Source organism: Pezoporus flaviventris, unplaced genomic scaffold (genome assembly GCF_033815535.1).
Source record: "Pezoporus flaviventris isolate CSIRO_AGI_PZ_B2104156 unplaced genomic scaffold, CSIRO_AGI_Pfla_v1 ptg000015l, whole genome shotgun sequence".
NCBI classification, from domain to species: domain Eukaryota; kingdom Metazoa; phylum Chordata; class Aves; order Psittaciformes; family Psittacidae; genus Pezoporus; species Pezoporus flaviventris.
In genome coordinates, this window is record NW_026892563.1 from 11,590,344 (window position 1) to 11,611,541 (window position 21,198).

At 41.7% G+C, this 21,198-nt stretch overlaps 1 protein-coding gene across 1 annotated transcript in view; it reads left to right on the plus strand.

Annotated features, from left to right (window-relative positions):
- LOC133269307 (amine oxidase [flavin-containing] A-like) overlaps nucleotides 1-20,169 on the plus strand; it is a 37,999-nt gene extending 17,830 nt beyond the window's left edge. The window contains exons 4-15 of the mRNA XM_061453420.1: nucleotides 3,370-3,474; nucleotides 4,768-4,859; nucleotides 7,898-8,039; nucleotides 9,676-9,825; nucleotides 11,060-11,219; nucleotides 12,415-12,511; nucleotides 13,794-13,847; nucleotides 14,782-14,839; nucleotides 15,271-15,368; nucleotides 16,820-16,931; nucleotides 18,271-18,333; nucleotides 18,825-20,169. Coding sequence (XP_061309404.1) covers nucleotides 3,370-3,474; nucleotides 4,768-4,859; nucleotides 7,898-8,039; nucleotides 9,676-9,825; nucleotides 11,060-11,219; nucleotides 12,415-12,511; nucleotides 13,794-13,847; nucleotides 14,782-14,839; nucleotides 15,271-15,368; nucleotides 16,820-16,931; nucleotides 18,271-18,333; nucleotides 18,825-18,980 — 1,287 coding nt within the window. The 3' untranslated portion in view covers nucleotides 18,981-20,169. The remainder of the gene's footprint in view (nucleotides 1-3,369; nucleotides 3,475-4,767; nucleotides 4,860-7,897; nucleotides 8,040-9,675; nucleotides 9,826-11,059; nucleotides 11,220-12,414; nucleotides 12,512-13,793; nucleotides 13,848-14,781; nucleotides 14,840-15,270; nucleotides 15,369-16,819; nucleotides 16,932-18,270; nucleotides 18,334-18,824) is intronic.
- The last annotated feature ends 1,029 nt before the right edge of the window (nucleotides 20,170-21,198 follow it).

A 21,198-nucleotide genomic window follows, 5' to 3' on the forward strand; every position in this document is an offset into this window, starting at 1 on the left:
AATTAAAAAAAAATAATAAAAAAAAAACAGATAAACCCTGTGGTCAGGCAGGCAGCCTTGTGTTAGCATGGGGGCAAAGCCAGTAGGTTATTTGCCTTCCAGCTAAGAAAACAGTTGTTCTCAAAATAATACACCCAGAACACTGTAAACTTGTTTAAAATGGAATATTGCAAGACCTTGCTTGCTTGCAGTGATCTCCTCTGTGAAATACGTAGCCAGAGCTGCTTTGCCTCGTAGGGAGGCAATATTAAAACCAAATGAATAACTTACCAGCTCCAGGTCATTTGGGCTAGATTTATTCCCTGCTGTGGAGATACTTGTGCAAGAGAGAAAGAGTTGAAAAACCGATGTTGCTAAGGATGTTTGTCATGTGCTCTCTGGTGAGTAATGGGAATTTCTCTCCTGGAATTTGTTAGAATTGGGCTTTCCTCTTATGTGTTCAACCACCCCTGCATAAGGAGTTAGTGTATCTATGAACTATTTCAGGCTCTCTGAATTCAGTCCCAAGCTCTTTAAAGTCTGTTGGACTGTTGTATTTTTCCAGCTTTTCCTGCCCTTGGTTTCCAGTCTTACTGAAGTTATGGGTTTTTTTTGCATGCAGAGGAGAGCAACAAGTAATGTAGCTTTAAACTCTTATGTATGTTTAGACTGTTATGTTTAGACTGTTAAGTTGGCATTTCCTAGTTTTCAGGGGATAAAATATGTTTTCCCATCAATCTCCCTGGGCCAATCTCCCATTGACCAAAGATGTGAGGTTAATAGTGTTTTCAGATAGGTAATGAAAGGATAGTTATTTTTTCAAATAGCAGGTAAGTGAATATCCAGTGTGATATGTGTCATATTCTTGGTCAGTCCTCAGCAATTTGTGGTTCTGGTGGTCTAAAGCTAGCACAGAGGTGGAAAAGTTGGAGGAAAATATCAGCCAGCCAGTGGGAGTGTTCACTCGCTGATTGCCCCGTCTGAAGCAATCCAGATAGTTCAGGAGTTTCTCAGCCTGTAGCTGTTGAGCACAGTAAAGTTAATGCTGAGGGTTGGGAAAGTTGCTTTGGTGCAAAGCTCATCATAGAGTTTCTGGGAGAGACTTTTCTTGGGGTGTTGTTTCCAGCAATATAAGGAGTAAGATTGGCTGAAAACAAAAGGAGGAGAGGAACTTTAGAAGAAGTTATTTTACTGGGTTTTTTTTACTTTCTTTTTAGAGTTAAGCAAGCTGAGGATAGGAGTGGTGTTTGCAAGTTACACCACCCAGTACAAACACAGTCACTTATCAGAAAGTCTGTTGAAAAGAGGTATCACTCAACAGTGAAAAACTGGAAAGTTTTCATGCAACTCCTGAATGGCAGGCTTATCTTTTCCCTTTGTCCCTTGCAGTACTGACATGGCAGAGCTGCAGTAATAACTTATCTTCACCTGTTGTTAGATAGCCTGACAGCTTTGTACCTCACCTCTGTCTAAGGGCAGGATTATTGATGTTAAAGCATGTGAAGGAAGACACATTGATGGCACCTGCATTCTAACCAGAATAAGAAGTCTAGCAACAAATTAACTTTGAAGGAGCAGTATTTGATGATCTTTTGCGAAAACAAAGTGTTGTACTATAAGAAGACAATTATTAGCAATATATTACTGCTTTGTGCAGCAATTTCCTTGTTTGATACAGCACGGGTTTATGACAGTAAAAGCCGTAGCATGCAGTATATCGTTTTGCATGTGTTTTTTGTCCATTTTTCTGTGGCTGAACACACAGTGCTCCAAACTGGCAGTGAGAAATTGTACTCTGGAAAACAAAGATGCAAAGTCATGCAGAGGATTCCCTTGCTGGTAGTTCATATGAGAATTTTCTCTGCCCTTGCCATGGCAGGATTGTGTTTCGCATACACACATGCACTTGGAGAAGGCTGGAGCAGCATTCCCTGCCCACCTTCCTCCAACATAACTCCCTAAACCAGAATGAAATGGGGATAAAAGAAACAAAACAAAAAAAAAAAACACAAACAAACAAACAAAAAAAACAAACCCACCAAACCAAAAAAAAAAAAAAGTTGTACACAAGATTAAGATTACATACACAGAAATCCAGAGGTAACCAACCACCTCCAGAATCATCCTGGTGAACTGAAAACTCAAGATTTGTTTGGTATTTAACAAAAGCCTTTAAGCACTTGGATCTCAAACTGAACTAAGTAGTGAGATTGCTCTTTGCTTGGCCCAGAGCAGAGATTACTGTGTCTAGACTGAACAGGAGAGCATATCTGCAGATGCACTCACTGAAAATGAGGAGGAGGTACACCATGGGCCCACATGGACCCCAGGGTTCGGCTACCACTGCAGCCGTCTTCCGGGGAGAGAAGAACCAAGCAGTATTGGCCACAGCAATTTTACTCTCCCTTACCCATGTACTGTTGTCTCCTCCATTGTACCTGCCCTGGGGCTGGCAAACATCGACCAAAATGTGGGAATTTGGATTTTTTTTTGCTGCTTTTTCCAAGTTTGGAAGCTCACCGTGGTCTCTGAGTTTCATTTGCACCATTTATCTTCCTTAAGATCTTTGCAGAAAAATGTTCTGAAGAATATCAGAAATCCATTTGTATTTACACACACATACACCATTACCAGTGGGGAAGACCTATAAATTCTCTTTCACTAAGCGTGGGGAAGGCGCATTTGGCTCTTGCTTAGAGTCCCTCTGTCCCTGGGTCACCATCTCATGCATTTGCAGCCTCTCACTTGGTCTGTGACTCCCACCTGCCAGGTGTGATGTGCTGGCATGGTATGCACTGCACTGAAAAGCACGTTGCACACCTCTTAGCACTGCAGCTCCTACCTGTCTTCATCCAGTATGTTTGCTGCATCCTGCCACGTGACCTCATGCAAACTTTTGACACACCTGGAAGAATAAAAACAGTTAAAGAGCTCTGATGAGAAATTTGCTGTTGATTTATATAGGGGAAGGTTCCAAGCAATTTATTATGAGAAAATGTTGCCTGCTCATTCAGTTATTTCAGATTAAAGTTATCACAAAGAACCATCTGCTGTTAGACAGTTTTGCTTATCATGATATCACAGGATCATCTGAGAGATAATTATCTGTTGCAGTTATGTTTTATACACATTGTAAGTACTGATACCACTTTTGAAACTGTATAGATTTTTTTCTTCCTAAAGTTAAAACCCCTTTTTGGCAGGTTTCTACCAGGGTACTTGGAATAATAAAGAGGCATGTTTGCTTTTATAGGTGACGTGTACCATAAAAGTGCTTAGACACCAAAACACAAAAGGTCAACCATGTGATGACTTCGAGAGCTGTGTTCTTGTGCAATGAAGATATGCTCTATTCTATTTCAGTTGCTTACATTCTTATGTGTATTTTAGGGGAAGTCATGCTGTTTCACAGGTATTTCCCCTCCAACATGGAATCCCTTAGTTTACTTGGACTGCAATAACTTCTGGAGGACCATGGACAAGCTGGGAAAAGAGGTAGGCTGTGTAAATTATATCTGTTTCTTAAAATGTTCACGTCACCTTTAGCAAATCTGGTTTTGGTTTGTTTTGTATCTGGCAGGCATTTTTATTGCTTCTTATTACAAAAAAGAAAAGAAATATCCATCAGGAAAAATACCTGTGTTGCCCGGGAAGTATCAGGAATAACAGGGCTTCCAAGGTGCCTTCCAACCCAAACCATTCTATGACTCCGTGAGAGGATACAAAAAAGTCCAAAGATGTCTAAGATATCTGAAGAAGATGAGGTTGAACCTCAGTATATGTATTTTCTCATGCCAAGGAAAACCATTCCATGAGCTGGGAAATGAGAAGGGTATTTCCCCTTCCCTTGTGACAGCCTATTTGAGTAACAATGATTTGGGGGGGGGGGGGGTGTTGTTTTTTGGGTTTTTTTTTTTGTGGGGTATTTTGTTTTTGGGTTTTGGTTTGGTTTTTTTTTTTTTGTAGATGTCTAAAAATTTGCTTTATTTTATTTAATGTCTAAAATTTTATTTCTAAAATTCTTACACAGTAAATGCCTTCAAAATTAAAGCAGTACAGCCGCAAAGCTTTCTGTGCACAAAAATTAGCCTGGAACATCATGCTGTCTTCCAAATATTTACCAGTTGCCTTATAATCTGGCTTCAAACCAGGGGCCCTACCCTACAACAAACTTCAAGCATAGTTAACAATATTCCTGCAAAGTTCATTTGGTTTATGTGGTTTTGCAGAATCAAGTTTGTCCATGATGCTACAATTTTTTTATAAAATAATACATATTCTTTACAGATTCAGATATGTGTTAGTGTCATCACATGTCATGGTACTTTGATGCAATGGATTATTATTAAGAATTTAACTGTCTAAAAAGAATTGAATAGTATTTAGGGATTTCTGCTCCCTCTGTAGTTGACAGTGAGACATAGGGGCCTTTGAATACCCATCTGACTGAATCTTTGACTGGAGAAATTTTTCCCTCAGCTATGAGAGGATATCAGGACAACTGAATTAGAACAGACACCTTGCTTCTGGACAACTAAAGGCCAGATGAGTCCCAACATAAGGATGTAGTTCATTGGTCAGCCAAAGCCAGATTTGGTGGTCACAGTACAATTCATGCCCAAAGCTGTGAGTGGAAACTATTCCATTTAGTTACTTTATTCCAAATTTACAGGGGGACAAAAGGAACTTCTGGTCAATATGTCAGTCAGCTCTGTGTTACTAACTAGCTACGACCAGGCAATGACATAGTACTAAGTAACTTCTTGGGTATTTCACCTCTCTCTCCAGATTCCTTTAGAAGCACCATGGGATGCTCCACATGCTGAAGAATGGGACAAAATGACCATGAAAGAGCTGATAAATAAGATTTGCTGGACCAAGTACATAACTCTTCATTCACTTTGAAATCTAGCTACTATCTATCTAGAATAACAGTGGCAAATTCTGGGGTACAGCTGAGTACAATAGGGGTACAGGTGATGAGAGAGCAGGAAGTATCTGAGATGAGGCTGGTCTTTGTGATGCGCTGTTGAGGGGTTGGTGGCCTGTAAAGGGTAAGGTGGTATGACAGAGCTTGGTTTGGCTGGCAGGTGGGATTAAGGTACTGAAGAAACATGGGGTTTGCCTCAGGAGGCCCATGCACACAGGAGTGACAGTGTGGGCTCTTCCCACCATGCTTTCACTTCACACAGTTAGAGAGCATGGGCCTTTGTCTTTAGGAAAGAACCATTTAAATAAAACTCCACTTTATAGGCATGAATAAAAGCCACTTGCAGGCATAAAAATGGAGACAGAAGGAGGTGAGGGGGCTTCCCCAGCCCCACAGTGAGCTAGGAGTTGAGGAGTGATGTTCCCTGACTGTTGGCTAGGTCCTCTCCTTCATTGTTATCGTATACGTCAAATGGAGTTTATTGTGTGACCTGCATCACATGTACCAAGCAGCGGGGAGATGCTGCTGGCAAATGGCAGAGCAGCATGCTGTACCAGAGGGCAGCAGCTCTCCAGTGGTCACTCAATGGATAGGGCAGTGTGAGACCTGAAGAGTGGGAAGTGAGCAGCTGTTGGCTCTGGAAACTCCGGAAAAGTTCAGATGCTGCTCCTTGTTTCAGCAGTAGTGCCTGCTGGGCCACCAAAACCCTTAGAGAGAAACAAGGCAGCTGATGAAACCTTTTTTGTTTCCTTTCCCTTCCGTGGCTGGTTTGTGCCTTATCCTGTTGAGTGCTCTGTGTTCATCCCAGCAAGCCTGTTGCTGCGCTTGCTCAGCTCTGCCCATTGTAGTGCACCCTCCCTCTGCTCCTGGGAAGCTGTCCTTGAATGACAGCCAGCTCTCCTGGCTCTTTGTCCTACAGGGTATTTTCCCATGAGACGGTGCCAAGCAGGTCCTTAAGGAGCATAAAATCAGCTCTTCCAAAGTCCAGGGCTGCTATTCTGCTGTTTGTTTTACTACTTTCAGGATTTTGAACTCCACAGTCCAATGGCCACTGTATCCAAGGCTGCCCTTCACCTTTGCCTCATCCAACAGGTCTTTCTTGTTGTGAGTAGCAGGTCCAAGAGAGCATCAACCCTAGTTGGCAGGAAGAGGGTCCAAGTTGTTGTATCACCTAGAAAATGGCCTGTGTTTTTTATATGGCTCTGAGGGACCAAACTGTATGAATAAAAATACCAAACAATGTTCAATAAGAGGTGATAACAACTGGAAATACACTTTTCTTCCTTTTCTTTTTCAATTAATTCTTTTTATAAGGCAAAGAGAAGTGTGCTCATGTAAGCTCGTGTCCCCTCTCTCTGTGCCGTCCGCTGTGCTATTCTGTAACACTCTCCTCCCCTTGTATTCAGTGACTTTTATGTGTGCAGCTGTGCTGTTTGCTCTTTCATTCTGACTGTGCTTTAGCCCTATGCCTGCAGCTTCCTGATCAAAACTTTCCATTTGCAATTTGTTTTGCTAGCTTAAATCTTGCTCCAGCTCCATGTGATATAGGGTACAGCTGTTTGGAATTGCTCTTGCTCTTGCTCTCTATGGCATTGTGGTTTGCTTTACCATTAGTTTTATGAGCCATTTGCCTGCAAACTCAGTTACTTTGAACTATCCTTCCTGTTGCAAGTGCTCTGGCTTTTTCTCTTCCAGTTTTTACTGTTCCTCTTAGTCAGGGAGCCAGTGGAATAAAAGCAGAACTTACAGATTATAGTGACCTCTCCTCTAACACACTTCTCTGCAAGACTGCTTCTACTACTGATGGTTTTGTGAAACTTCAGTTTTAATGGATAAGCTCAGCTGAAACATGTTTAAAAACTCAGTAAGAAGTCATTTTAGATCTTTAAGCCAAGGCAGATTTTTCTGCAAGTAGTTAAAAACCAAAGCACCCTAAAATTAAAAAAAAAAAAAAAAAAAAAAAGCTCTTCTGCAGCATTTTCTCTCTGACTTGGGACAAGATTATAAAAGAAAATTTGCTTGTCATGTGTCACAGATCAGCATCTTCTGATCCTGGAGATTCTCTTCATATTTCTTAGGTGTGAACGTGTTACAGCTGTTTAGTGTGTTGATGTTTTCAGGATTGCAGCAGAGGGTTCTTGCATGCAGAATGTTTTCATACCCTGGTTTAAGAAATAGAGGTGACTTGACTTAATACCCAGGGAAATGAAGTTATGGAAGTTTATATGTTACGTCTTTTAGCCTAGATAACCTTCAAAATTCCTTCCTTTAAGATGATGATAAATTCATGTTGTTTTATGAAACTTTATTGAAATCAAAGACATTTCATCTTCTTTGCAAAATGATCTCAATTCTTTTAGCAATCTGTAGCCACAAATGAAAGAAATGTGAATAGATAGGTCCTCATGTCCTGCTGCTGGAACTCTGTTTACATTCATTGTGGTAGACAGCTGGTCCTCTCCTTATGTTTATGACAATGATTGCCAGTTTGGTTTCTCTGAGTTATTTACTATGTCTGGTTCTTGGTTTCACAAAAAGTCTGTGTATCAGTGTTACATAGGAGATGAAAATGTCTTGGCTAGTTGAGTCCCTCAGGACCCATCAGACCTTGGAAATGATGTGGTCGATGGGCTCCCCATGGAGATGAAATGCAAAAGAGTTTCACTAATAGGTTACCAAATGCATTCTTATGTTGAGAAAAATACTTGTTCTCATGAAAGGAATAGCAGCTGGGAAACTAAAGAAAGAACTAAGGTGAAATCAGCAGAATTTCTTACTGAATGGGTAAATGTTTTGGGGCAGAGAGGGGTGCTGACATAAAACCACTGAAACAGACTTGCTACAAATTAAAGTGACACACACAAAAATCACCTTGGTTTTTCTGACTTTGGAAAAGCAGCCATTGCTGAGAATAACAAAGAAAAACCTATAAGCAGTCAGAAACTCATGTTTACTCACTGGCTGCTTCTGCTTTTGTGTCTCATGCAGAGCTGTTAGAGAATTTGCCACCTTCTTTGTGAATGTCAACGTCACGTCTGAGCCTCAGGAAGTCTCCGCTCTCTGGTTCCTGTGGTACGTGAGGCAGTGTGGGGGCACAGCCAGGATTTTTTCTATTACCAATGGAGGCCAGGTATAAAATGTCTCATATTCTTCCTCCTCCCTTGAAACCATAAAAAACAAGTGGAGTATTATACTTGTCGAAGCCCTGCAGTTAATGAAAAGAGGGCAAAACACCAAGTGCATGTGGCACTGGAGACAGTTGTGTTCCCATGAACTGGAACAGCCCTCTTGGCTAACTCTGTACAATGAGGAATTTTATTAGCTAGGTTTTGGGATAAGCTGGGACAATTTAGTCAATAGTTCTTTCCTGCATTCACTTCAACAAAGTTCTTCTGTTGCTATTTTGTTGGGTTTTTTTGCCAATTTGTTTTCTATGAGTTACTTAGCACATTTGAATGTTTTCAAGACTTCAAAGCAAGTGTACTTCAAGTGCAATGTGTTTTTTTTTGGCATTGAAGCCTCTAATGACAAGAATTGGAATTAAGTAGTGAAAGACCCTTCCTTCTTGGGACAGCTCGCATGGCAGCATGTTTTATGAGCTACTTCAGTGTTTCTCACTTTCAGAAAGCACATGTAGCATTTCAAACTTCAGCTACCAACAGCAAAACCAGCAACAGCGTCACACCCTTCCAAGTGTGCCAGGATAGGGAGACATTAAGGGAAGCTGGAGTAAGAAGAGTAAGAAGAGGCAACTCTGTGTCAAGGATACAAGTAGAGCTGCCCTGGAGTAGGAGCAAGACCTGAGAGCCTTCCTCCCCAGGAACTCCTCATTTGCAACATTGCAGCCACGTCAGCAACTGCTAGACATTGCAACAAGAATTAGAAATAAAATTAATCCCAAGATACTTGTATCTAAACAAGACCTGGAGAAGGGAAAGCCAGCCTGGGAAGAGCACTTCCATTTCTTCATGGCCAGATGGGGCAATCTGTCTTGGTTTCTACCATCCCTCACTTTCCCCTCACCCCAGTACAAACCCGTTGAACAAAAATGCTAAGAGTTTCTGACTTGGTGGCCATTACGAGTCTTACAAGACTTCTTCAGACAGCCATTTCAGTCTTTCAGCAGATGCTGCCAAGACCAGCATCTTATATGTAGACGTGAGCTGCTTGATATAATGCTAACGGCTAGTAGATAAAAGAGTGCTACTGCTTCCCCTGAGCATCTGCACAGACATTGCAAGGAAATATGTGTCACAGGTTGTGCTTTTTTTCCAGACAGCATGTCTTCATGCCTTCCAGGGAGAGATAAAGCTCATTGTCTGCTGCACTTGAGGCCAGACGCAGCTAAAGATCTGTCTTACTCCTGCACTGGTGCAGGCTTACTGTATGGATGCAAGCTGGTGTCTTTGTCACACGAGAGGGCTTTGGTAGCACAGTGATGTGTAAAACACTCAAAACATGTTTTAATGAGGTGATATGTTTATACTAGCTGGAATACCTGCATTGTATGTGTTTGTTCACTGGGCTTCAAGAGTCTTTACTCCAGCAAATTGAGGAAACCATTGCAAATATGGCTTAGACAGAAATCCCCACAGAGGCTCAGGCTTATGCCTTTGCTCTTCTAAAAGTCTGTGCCACTTTATGCACCTTAGGACTTGCAGATCTGGCCTGGAGTTTCTTTATTATAAGCAGAAGTCTTATTGAATGTCATCATGATTAATGCTGGTGATATTTTTGTTTCTGTTTCTTTTCTGTTTATTTTTTAGGAGAGGAAGTTTAAAGGGGGCTCTGGTCAGATATCAGAGAAAATAATGGAACGCCTCAAAGGCAGAGTCAGACTCGAGAGACCTGTGGTCCGTATCGATCAGACAGGTGATAATGTCATTGTGGAGACTCTAAACCATGAGATATATGAGGTAATTTGATCAGAATAAAAGTAGAGTATGCATTTAGTGGGGGAATACATCTGCTGTAGCTCTTAGACAGATGTAATTAGGAAGTACCCAGTTGTGTGTGTCCATTTCTCGGACAATGCTGACACTCTGTGAAGCCTGCTTTACAGATTTGTTTATGACTGGGTCTCTTCTTGGTGTGCTGCTAATTAGCTTCTGTCATTACTCTGTCTTAATCACATTTTCTGTGATTATTTATTTTTACATTTTAGTTCTGCATTGAGACCATTTCAAAGAAAGAAAAAATAATGTTTCTCTTCATATAGAAGTTTCTGGTTTGCAGAACAACAAAAAAAGACATTTCAAACACCTTTAGTAAGATCTGGCCTCTGTGCAGTGGTGCTGTGAAATTCTCCGTCAGTAAATGATTACCTGCAGTGGACACATAGGGTGGCAACTCCCTTCTGACCACAGAGGTTTGTGCAGGACTACCAGGGTCTGCAAGATCTCCATCTCACTGATGGCAGTGTTCCTGGGATATTTAGAAAATGTTAGCAGAAAGGGAAGGGGCTGTTTGAAAGAGAAGCTGGTCTAATGATGTCCTGGAGGAGGGAATCTCACTCACCTGCAAGTTTTTAACCTCAGAGTAAAACCTCTTGCTTTTCCCTCCATGCCGGCTGGCTGAGAGCCAAGTTAGAGGAGGCAGGATTCCTGCATGACAGCACCTGATGGCGGAAGCGTCAGTTGTTACACAGTGTCACCCTGAGCCCTGAAACAGTGTCCTTCATTGCTCCAATCACACACAGTACCTGCAAGAGGGATAGAGTATGGGATTTTTTTGTTGTTGCTGTAACAGCTTATAATGTACAAATTATAAGCTGTTGTAACAGCTTATAATGGACAAATGTGGTTCAGATTTTTCTGGCCATGATAAAAGGCAATTTTACCTATGCAATAAGATCTGTCTTGCTCTATTTCTCATTTGTCTCCAGCCAAGTTTCGGCTCTGGTCCTGTAGTGTCTGGAAAGCTGTCAAGAATCATCTACCTACAAAAAAATATGCTTTTCCCATCTCCTTTCTCTGAAATGGCAGAATTATTTTGGTCACTTAGAAATATCAGTGTGGGAAAACTAAGTAGTAGAGTCAGGTGTGGGAAATCTGTTTAACAGCTAACAAGATCATCTTTCAAATGTGTCCTGCAGGGTGAGCTCAGTGAGAGGCAGTGCCTTGTCTGTACTGACTGTGTTCTACATTTCAGGGCAAGTATGTGATCAGTGCTATTCCCCCAATCCTGACAACAAAGATTCATTACAAACCAGAGCTGCCACCAAAGAGAAACCAGTTAATTCAGCGTTTGCCTATGGGATGTGTCATAAAATGCATGATGTACTACAGGGAAGCCTTCTGGGAGAGGAAAGGTATGTGGGGAAAATGAAAGACTTGGGAAATAAATCCAATGGGGGGTTAAAGGTGCAAAACACCAAAACTAAACACGCAGAAAAGTGAAAGGTAAAGCTCTTACAAAGGAGAGGTCTTCCTCCAAGCTTGAGTGCGCACCATGTCCCAGAGATGGGGCCAGAACCAAACAGAATCATTGTTGCTTGCTGAGGAGGGATGACTTAGAGAACAAGCATGATTTCCCTGGGAAGCATTGCTGAAAGCTGCAGCAGCAGGTCCCTGCTTCTCCCTGCCAGGGACAGTTAGTGCAGCGAAAGAGAGTTTATAGCAGATGACAAAGGAAGCTTAAGGTGTAAGCAAGACCTTTCCCTGGTTTTAATCCTCTGTTCTATAGACTTGATTGTCTCAGAGGGCTGGAAAATATAGGTTAGCTTTTTGTTTAACTCAAGATATTTTTTCCCCGTGCTGCAACATCTTGTGTTTCTCAGCTTTAACTGATATAATTTCGAGAACTATTTGTATGAGCAGATCAGTTTCCACTTCCTGTGTAATGATACTGAGAGTTGTACTGGGTGAGAATATTTCTTAATCAAAAGAGTATAAGTTTGCATGTTCCAGGGTATAAACCAGCCATTGGGATTAGAAAGAAATGTAGGCAGGTTTATACACTGTTATCTATATGGGAATTTTTACATGTTCATCTGAACCATGTACTGATGTGACACCAGATTAGGTGGCCCATGCTTCTGCTACAATGGTGTTATGGGACACCAATGCTGACAGTCTTATCATTAGCAAAATCAATACATGGTGTAAATTTGAGCCCACTGTGACCACATGCAATTACACTGGGTTTTGTTGCTGCTGTTGTTTTGGCCAAAGTTACTCATAGTTTTTACTAGATCTGTTTATTTTAATGTTTATTGCCCTCAGTATAGAGAGCCAGAGGGACCTGCAATAATCCAAAGAGATTCTTTGCTAAGTAATACTGGAATTTAAATATGACTTTTATGAGTCTGTGTAAAAAAATTCCCGGAGCCAGAGGGAAGAGAGGAGAAAGCCTGTTACAAAACCACTTCAGACATGTAGGTATTATTGGTGACAAAGGAATTACTGTGCAGCTCCTTTTTGGATAATCTTCCTTGCTCATTGCTATCAAAAATAATGATCAACAAGTTTCTCTGGAAATAATTTTCATTTCTTTCCCTCCCTTAGGTTATTGTGGTTCTTTCGTCATTGAGGATGAAGAGTCTCCAATTGGAATAACTATAGATGACACGAAACCTGATGGATCTTTCCCTGCCATTATGGGGTTAAGAGTCTCTAGCCTACACTCACAGATGTGTATTCAGTTTTGTATGAAGGAGTGGGAGGAGAAGGAAGAGGGGAAATGGCCAGGTTACCTCAGTGGTACTCAGTCCCACAGTCTTCATAGATACAGGAGAGTACTTCTGACAAGCATCTTATGCCTCTCTAGTCCATGTAACTTTTTAGGTGAAGCTTCTGTTACAAATAGCCTAGTACAAAGGAGTTGGCTGGGAAAGATTGGCTGAAATCAGCTGTAGTTCATTCATGTAAGTTCATTCATTTTAACCATTCAGGTAAGGATTTTTTTGTTGTTGTGGAGCAGATATAGAAATAAATCCCTTTCTCACCTAGCTTTATGAGCCTGTGTTTGGCTTATGTTGGGCCTTGTGTTTAGTGCCTGGGCCAAAATGAAAGTACAGCTGTCCAAGAAATCCTAATTTGCCTCCTTTCCCCATTGTGCTGAGGCAAGACAATGAACATCAGCTGGTGATTGAGTGGGACAGCAGCTGTGCAGTGTAGAAATGGGAACTCTGAAGAAACTGCCAAGTAAAAAAGTTGTAGTTTGGACAAACAGGTATGAAATATACGGAATAGCTAGCTTTTAAAATAGGTTGAGCCAGTGTGAGCAAACAATCTTTACAAGTGTTTCCACTGTTGAGTGAGACTGCCAAAAATGGCCAATATAAATGTCAGGCAACTACTCCTTAAGTATCTGGCAAGGAAAGCTTACCACTTCTACTGAACTGTGCATGTTTATGGCCATGTTCAAGGCTTAAAAACTTCCATGGCTTGAGAGCAATAAGCCTCCCCCAAACCCCATACGGCAGATAGTTTCCTGCTTTCTCCCTGTGGATTTATGCAGCTTTCTAAAAGAGTGCAGGAACATCATCACACAAGTATCTCCACTAAGGTCAGATGAACTAATTGCCAAACATGTTTCCTTCAAGCTGAATAAATATCAATCCCAGTTCTTAACAGGACTGGTCCATGACACTGTGCAGTGCTTGTCAGAGCAGCAGATTCCCATCACCTGCTAACACCAAATGACATGGGCAGCGGTTTGGCCAGCTGTCTGCAAGTCTTCAAAAGCTTAAGAAAACTCAGGGTCTCCATCCTTTTGGATAAGACCTAGCTGTAAGAGGGTAGGCAGTGCAGGCTGGTAACTTGTAATTATTAAGTAATGAGGTATGACGAAAAAAAATTTGGATTAATTTCTAGGAAGACCTTGCAAATCAGCCAGGGTGCTGACACTGAGTGATATTTACATGCCATATTTTTCTTTTCAGTTTCATCCTTACCAGAAAAGCTGTTAAACTGGCCCATCTCAGTAAGGAAGAGAGGTAAGAGTTCAGAAACTGCAAACATTTCAGAAGCCAGTCAGTTCTCTGGAATAGTTCCCCACAGGAATGTGTGTGAATATGTGTGTGCATACTCATGTATACACATTCTCAGCGCAACTACTAATATGGAAACTGGGGCAAAGATTGAGCTTCTAGCATAAACAGGCCAAGACACAAATGCTAATAGTCATCCAGGTAGGGATGAGTCTCCAAGTCCTGCCCACTCTTCTATGTTATGACAGAGCATCTCTGCGTCTTTATGTGAACTGAAGAGATATTTCCTACCACATTCCCAGGCTGCATCCCGGCTGAATGGTGCTTCACCCTAGGGATATAGGGAGCACTGACATACATAGTTTCTGGTGTCCTCCACATTCACACCAGGCGACAAACTTTTTAAACCTCCATGTTTACAACAGCATGGGTTTTCCTTTAGCCTGTGAAACAAGCAAGCAGTACTCTCTAAAAGGGATTTTGGGTACACATGCAAATGAAAAAAGAGCTCTGCTTAGGAGTGTGAATGGTATTCTCCAGATCATATTTTGTTGAGAGCTATAGTAAATCTGTAGAGATTTTGCTGATTTATGTTGCTTCTCTTCTGGTCTTACACCAGTGAACATGAGAATGAATTGGCTCTGCATACTAAAATAACTGTACAAAGATTTATTTTTTAGAGCTCATTGCCAAAATCAACCTTCATTTCACATTCCCTAGGTCCATTTTGGATGTCACATTTAGGCATCAGCATTTGAAATATTTATGTTGAGATAAGAACATGAAATCAGACTTAAAACCAAAGCCAAATTCAGCTTTCTGTCCAGTATATTGTAGTAAATGTGATGTTTTTATATAACAAAAGCAGCAGCGGAGAAATTTTTTCTGCCTTCCCTTTTTTTTTTTTTTTTACCGTGACTCTGATTTTATTTTCATATAGGAAGACGAAGATCTGTGAGGCATATGCCAAGGCAATGGGGATGGAAGAGGCTTTACATGTAAGGAATGAATGCCTGTTTTCACCTCTGTTGTACAGTAATGTTCCTCCTTTGTTCTGAAAGAGGGAGCCAAAATTCTTGGTACCTAAATTGTGTGCCTGAAATTGCATATTGTTCCATACAACCCATACTCTCAAAGGGAGGGCAGCAGCATCTAGTACAGGAAGAAAAGAGCTGCCAGTATCACTCTTTACAGAAAGGAGAAGGCAGTGCATGGTTTAATTTGTCCTGTCCTTTCCCCATGGGAGGCTAGTGCTTCTGTAAGAGTGAAAAGATTCATTTTGTGCAGATGGATAGCATTAGCCAGATGACAGGATGGTCCTTTGACAGGTATCCTTAGCCTGGTTTTCCCCTCTTAAAAGGAAATTTGGATTTTTATTTCCAATTTCTCTGTCACTGTCTCACTCTCTAATGTTTGCTAATACTTACAGCCTGTTCACTATGAAGAAAAGAACTGGAGCATGGAACAATATTCAGGGGGTTGTTACACAGCCTACTTCCCACCAGGCATAATGTATTCTTATGGAAGGTAAAACACAGAATTCTTTGCTTTCTATTATACATTCCTTAGCTCGTGTGCAATTATACAACTTATGCAACAAACTTATGGCATATGTAGCATACTGGAGGAATGCCAACCCTCATCCTTCTTCCCTGCTCTTCAGCTAATAAGGATCTTACTACTGACTTTAATAACAGCAGTGGTTCTCTTGTGACTTTCAAGGAAAGAAGACACGGTCACAAGGGGACCTGTTAGAACCACAAAACCTTTCCCCACTAGGCTACTTACAGTATTTGCTGCTACCCAATATTTTCAGCAGATCCCTTTAATGCTTTCTAAGACCTTGAGGGCACACATCTTGGACAGATGAAAAGTCGTCACTGACTGTAGGTGGAGCATGAGGTTCTGATAAAGCTGGTTGAGTCACATCACAAGGGGAAGACATACATTTCCCTTACATGAAAACTTATTTGCTCCTCCACCCAGCAAAGCCTCCCATGCCCTCCCCATGCAGAATTGTTGTATTCCTGAAGAAATGCAGTAGATAATACTGATTAATATTAGGTATATTCCTGAAAAGTTTGTGGAAGGCATGGCTCAGCACTAACAGGAACAACCAGACAAGTCTTGTATCCATAATCAAAGACCAGACAAACGATGCAGTACATGGCAGCATGAGCTGCATAGGATGTCCATCATGGAGTTACTTCCTGTCTCTATGCCAAGATGCATGTGGGAAGAAGTCATCTTGTGCATAGACTCTTCTGCTGTAATTTATCTGAACACTTGATGGGTGATGTCTCTGACCTGGGAAAGCTGGTGTCAGGCAGACAGGAAAAACCTAACTGGGGGTTAAGTGGGAGTCCATAGAGCAAGCACATCTTTCTATGGGAAAGGGAGCTTATCACCTAGGGCTGGGTTAACTGGGATGCTTGTGCAGCTTTGCACAGCTGAGGGGCTGGCTTATATGACCCTGCAGGGCAAATGCAACTTTCTGAATGATAAGGCCTTCAGCTGCCATCCCCTTTTGGCAGGATGAGCAGTCAAGCAAGTCTAGCCTCCAAATGGAAGCTGGTATTAGTGACCCACCACTGCAAAAACATCATTCACATCCCATTGTAATGACAGGATAACAACAAAGCTGCCATGCAGAAAACATAAATCTATCAGCTGCACTGTATTTCTGGAGGCTGTTCGGATTATCCTTTATCCCAGCACTAAAATAAGTCTCATACTATTTTGGACAGAAGCTGGCCACACTGATTTATGCCTTAGTTTTTCGCTTTCTCAGATCTTGAGTGTTGTATATAGAAGCAAATACGTGCTCCTGCAGGGACGGCTTATTGCACCATGCTCCCCAGCCCAGGTCTGCAGGAATTCTGGATAACTGAGAGCCCCATCAAAGTCCATAAGTTGCTTTTAGAAAGATCATCACCTTCCTGTTACTTTTCATCTTACATTCTCCACTTGTTTTGAAGGATCATTCGCCAGCCCATTGACAGAATCTACTTTGCTGGCACGGAGACAGCTACCCAATGGAGTGGATACATGGAAGGAGCCGTACAGGCAGGAGAGAGAGCAGCCAGAGAGGTACATACCGTTGGTTTGCTTTCAACATCTCTATTAAAAGGCTAAAAAGGATTAAGTACAGCTTGGAGGGTCTGATTTTGTGCATCACAACCTGTAATTGTGTAGAAGCTGCTAGAGTTGATGAGGAAGAATCCCAGAAAAGGATATGAACCAACCCCTTTTTTTTTTTTTTTTTTTAAAATGAACAAACAGAACAAACAACGTTACTTAGTTTGTTATTGAATAAAGTGAAACCGAGAATCTCACATTATGCAGTGTGTTGCTGTGCTGGAGACTCAAAATGAAGCTCATGCCCTGTACCCCATGTCTAGAGGGAAAAAAACCTACAACCTGCTGCTGCCCTTAGATATACTACCACAGTGTCTAACAAGTTAATCACAGTATGCTTTAAAAGTAATTTAAGTCATTATAAATACTTGCAGCTGTTTCCTATTCAGCAATTTGTAAATCTGAGCATTGTTCTCATTTTTGATCAGTCCCGTCTGCTTCTCCTTTTGCGAGAGAGTACAGTTAGCTCTCCTTTATGAATTTGTAATGGGCAGCTCTGATAAGGGCTAAAACTCCTCACAATGACACACACTGGGCTAGCTTCCCAGTCACAGTGAAATCCCTTTACAGCAGTCTGGAAGGAAGGGTAAAAAAACACATTAAAGGGTATACATTACAGTTACATCTGCTGTACGGCAGAGCCACAGAACTGTTATTTAAGGGAAAAATCAGCCCTTTGCTTCCGTTTGACAGACCATCATATTTATCTTATAATCATCATTACTTGCTTTACTTCAAGTCACCTAATTTGTCTTTTCTATTTTCCATGCCAGTGAGCAGTAGCTTCAAAGTCGGTGAGCTGTCTCTTCTGGAGACACTCATTTGCCCTCAAGAACCTCCATGATTGTTACAATCAGTTTATTCTCAAGAAAAATCCTTTATGAGCTTTGTACTGCCAAGAGATAACTTCATGATGTATGCTTTGAAAGCTTCAGAGTTGTATTTCTCTTTTTTCTAGTTTGTGATCACCCCTAATAGGCTTTGCATCTTGAGTGCATGGTGGTAATCTCACCTTTCCATTCTCAAACTGTGACATGAAAAAACATTTATATTTGTACTCAGGAAAAAAATGGAAATAAGCATCTGGAGAAGTTGCAGTTCATGGGGATTTCTGAGTCCTAATTTTTAGAAATTACTCTCTGAAATCACAATACATATTCTGTTTCAAAGCGCTTTCAGGTGATCATAGTTATGCCTTTTAACAATGTCACTTTGTTCTGACCTTCTCTCCTTTTCCAAAACTGGAATTTTTTTTTTCTCTCTGGTGGAAAAAAAAAAAAAATTCTTGTAGATATTGCACAGAATGGGGAGGATCTCAGAGAATGAAATTTGGATGCCAGAGCCAGAGTCAAAGGTAAGCCAGACTTTTTCATTGTTACCTGACCAGGCACACACCCCTCAATAAGGCTGCAGTCCCTGCTTCAGTGACTTCTGTGGGGCCTGACCCCATGCAAGGTTTTGGTTACCTCCCATGCTGATGGGATTAATTCTTTTTGTCTGAGGAATATGGTTACTCCTGTTAGAGGTGGATGTGGATGGCAAAGAGCCAGGGACAAAGATTTCGAGCCACGGGGACTGCAAAATGCAGGAAATCAGCCTAGTTCTGCCCTGTCTCAGGCCATGGTTTTAAGCCAAATGTAACCTCTTTCTTGTCACAAGTAACTCCACCTTCACTGCCTTGTGGCTTTTTAGGATGACAGAAAATAGGTGTTCCATAGCTGTGGCACTCCTTTCCCTCGGTCTGGTCCTTGGGGTAAACCTGTGACCTCTCCAACCTGGCATGGGACGTTTGCCGCCTCCTTGCTCAAGCAGTGAGGGAGGGTAACCATCTCCTCTCTCCCCCAGGATGTCCCAGCCCTACCGTTCACCACCAGCTTCTGGGAGAGGAACCTGCCCTCTGTGCCGGGACTGCTGTGCCTGCTTAGCTCAACCATGTGTTTCACCTCTGTGGCTGCTGCAGGGCTGTTTGCCTATAAAAAAGGACTACTAGTTCGAAACTAGCAGAGACCGCGTGTCTGGTGAAAGCTGCATACTCTTTCTTCTTCCCTTTTACCAGATGAGTGCTATTTTTGGAGAGAAGTGGCATGGACAGCTGGAAAGGGCAAATGTTCTTGTGATTTTTCTTTTTAGTACCACAATTAAGGTATCAAATCTCCTGCCATTGCTACTGGCTAACCAGAAAAAAGTCAGCTGTGGAGGTGTTTTTTAAATATGCCTTTTCCTTGTCCATTTGTTTTGATTGGACATGATAATATTGATGGCATATTCCTGATGCAGGCAAAGCAAAATGCAAATCACGCCTTTGTCAAAAGGCAAATGGGCCTTGGAGAATGCATTCATTATCACTCACCACTTAATTTTTTACCACACAAGGTAATAAATGCCTTTATGTATTCACCTTGGTTAGCAGCTCAGAATATCTGAGGTTATTCCCTGCTTTACAGAATAGATTAGCATGCCAATCAGATGTAGAATTGCCAAATTAATTTTCAAATGCCTTTGATTAATTATTAATCATCACAATGTGAAACTTTACCATGAGCTGGATGAAAAGAGGTAATTAGCAGGAAGCAGCTCTCTAAACAGCAAGAGGAAGCATGAGTGGACTTTATTCTGCCCACTTTCTAGCAAATAGCTATGCTTACCTATTCTGAAGTATGTCTGCATCTGTGTGGCACTGCCATGGTGTGGTTCTGGCTTACTTCCTGGCCCAAGAGCACCCAATCCAGCCCAGACATTTGCTGTTAAAGCAGAGTGAAATGAATTAGCAAAGTTAAAGCCCCTTCAGATGGCAGCAGGTGCTAGCTGTTTTCCAAATGGCAGCAGCTTCCTGGCTCCCTGTCAATTCGCTGCCCCTCATTTTGCTTGTAATCTGTACTGCCTTCCTCCAATAAGGAGGAATATATTTGGGGCTTGAATTACTGCCTTGTAAATTACAGTAATTGAATGCATCTGCCTGTTCTGCTCTTATTCTGTACATGATACACTTAAAATAATCACTTTAGTGTTGAACTGAAGTCTGGAATATATGTTTCACAGCATACTACCATTCTGCAGTCTTTTTGCCTTGAAATGTGAGCATTGTGTGTGTCCATGGACTCATCTGTCACTCAACACGGGTGAAATGTGCCTTTCAATGGTCCTGAAACCTTGATAAGAGGAGCTCTTCTATAAACTTTTCTTCAGATTCTTTCTTGCCTTGTTTTTTGTGAGTTTGTGGAAGATGGTGTTTCTCTACTGTGTTAAGTCACTGCGCACATCACATGCAGCAGCCACCAACCTCTGGCTCTGCTCGACATGATCCATACATATACACCTGCAGAAATACCTACCTACCCAAGATGACTTCACTCCTAACCTCCACTTTAACCGCATTTGTATGTCCTCTCACTTTTTTTGTACAAAAGCCTTGTAGACAATGCAAGTGCAGACCAATTACAGCCTAGGTGATGGTGGACTCTGAACCAGAAGCCATTTCCTAAGGGAAAGAGTGCTTCAGGTGGCCCTGTGTCATCAGATGTGAGTGCTCCCGGTGCCAGTGTTAAGTATCACACAGAAACGGCCATACAGACAGTGCATGTCTCCTGAGCTACTTTGTTCACTGTTCACAGCTATTCTGTGTGAGAATCAGCGAGCCACTACTGGTTTTTCTAGGGAAAAAAAAAAAGCCTGAACAGATTATTGATAAGAAAACTGTCTACATTTTCAGCTTCACATTTCCCATCTACCTTTAATTTTGCATGAACTTCAAATTACCCTCACTGGAAAGGAGCGAATAGTCTTGGTCGGAAGCAGCAATGTTGAATTTTGAACACCCTAAACTGTAGTATTAAATGCTCGTTTAAAGGGTTTTTGACAGATTGTTCGACAGGTCAGTTTAGCATCCACCTTAGGAACATTTTAAGGGGGGGAAAGTGACTAATGTGCATTGCTGTTTGACTCGAGCACTCCCTGCTGAATATGTTCTCCCCAGCTTCAGCTATTCCTGAGCAGAAGTTCCTGTGTGCTGGGACTATCCAGTCATGTAACCTGGCACAACCACAAAGCCTGCCTGAGGGGCTGGGGAGGGAGCTTGCGCTTGCTCTTGACAAGCCTTTTGTGGCACGAAATGGTTCTGCACCCTTACATACGTCCCCCAAGTGGGTATTTCCATCACCTGAAAAAAAACACTGTCCATATCTGTTAAAAAATATTCATCTATACTTGTATTTGTGGCAAT